Raw genomic sequence first — 1,429 nt, 5'->3', positions numbered from 1 at the left:
TTATTCCAAGAATTCTTCTTACTCCATCAGGAGCAGACATTCCTTTTACATTCAGAAGACTACAATTCCCCCTTCGTGTGACTTTTGCCATGTCCATAAACAAATCTCAGGATCAAACACTGTCTGTAGCTGGTCTTCTCTTGGAAGAGCCCTGCTTCTCACATGGACAACTGTATGTTGGCTGCTCAAGAGTGGGCAGCAAAAAAAACCTATTTGTATATGCTCCACAAGGGAAAACAAGGAACATAGTTTACAACGAGGTGTTATAATCACAACAGCAAGAAAGTATGTACATGATCACCTTCTTTTACGAAGCTTCATTGACTTTCATATATTTATATTGATATACATATATATACGTGTGTTTGGGTGTGTGTGTGTATGTACATATCTATATATAAAGATGATGCGTAGTCTAGACGGTGTTTTTAGATTTCATTATTCTCTTTAACCCGGGCAATGCCGGGTATTTCTGCTAGTCTATTATACAATTGAATTAAGCTAATTGTGGACACTTCACTAAATATCTTGCATTTCATTTTTGGATTTTACATTTTTACTGGGAAGCATGCAGTTTTATCTCAAGCTATAATGTGAACTACTGAAAGAATTATATCTGTCTCATTAAGTTGTCATTTTAATGCTATAAAACATCATATAATTTTACATTACTTTATTAAAATTTCCCTGAGCATTCTTATAATATTAAAGTAATTATACAAACTTCTGTTTATTTCCAGATCCTAAACCTGCTTCTAATGTTATTGTGGGAACTAAGGAAAGAAATATTACAGTTACCTGGGAAAGACGCAAAAGTTTTTCCTACATAGTTTGTTTAACAAATATACACAACTGTTCTGAAAAGTAAGTTGATTTACATTAATTAATTTGATATTTTGAAATTACATTATATTTTATTCTTTGTTATTATGTTACCTATGCAAGGCCAAGATCTGCACCAGGTTCCGACCAAGCCAAAACAGACCATGGAACCTGGTGTGGCCCCCAGGCCTTGCCAGTTCCTGTCAAGCCATGCAGTCTATGCCAGCATGGAAAACGTATGTGTCAGGTGTATATATGGAGATGAAGACTGTTTACCATCATCATCATCATTTAACGTCCGCTTTCCATGCTAGCATGGGTTGGACGATTTGACTGAGGACTAGTGAACCAGGTGGCTACACCAGGCTCCAATCTGATTTGGCAGAGTTTCTACAGCTGGATGCCCTTCCTAACGCCAACCACTCCGAGAGTGTAGTGGGTGCTTTTACGTGCCACCAGCACGAAGGCCAGTCAGGCGGTACTGGCAATGGCCACGCTCGAAATGGAGTATTTTACGTGCCACCTGCACAGGAGTCAGTCCAGCGGCACTGGCAACGATCTTGCTCGAATGTCTTTTCATGTGCCACTGGCACAAGTGCCAGGAAGG

At 39.1% G+C, this 1,429-nt stretch overlaps 1 protein-coding gene across 9 annotated transcripts in view; it reads left to right on the top strand.

The window, feature by feature from the left end:
- LOC106877276 (tyrosine-protein phosphatase 10D) overlaps positions 1-1,429 on the top strand; it is an 85,490-nt gene that overhangs the window by 3,867 nt on the left and 80,194 nt on the right. For all 9 annotated transcript variants that reach the window (XR_001410359.2, XR_008263440.1, XR_001410360.2 and 6 more), the window contains exon 2: positions 741-864. Coding sequence is in view for 3 of the 9 variants with exons in the window: in XM_014926144.2 (XP_014781630.1) it covers positions 741-864 (124 nt within the window). In the remaining 6 variants the exon portion in view is untranslated. The remainder of the gene's footprint in view (positions 1-740; positions 865-1,429) is intronic.

The sequence above is a fragment of the Octopus bimaculoides genome, chromosome 2 (assembly GCF_001194135.2).
Source record: "Octopus bimaculoides isolate UCB-OBI-ISO-001 chromosome 2, ASM119413v2, whole genome shotgun sequence".
NCBI classification, from domain to species: Eukaryota; Metazoa; Mollusca; class Cephalopoda; order Octopoda; family Octopodidae; genus Octopus; species Octopus bimaculoides.
Note: the sequence above shows the minus strand (reverse complement) of the source record. Positions and strands in the feature narration are given on the sequence as shown.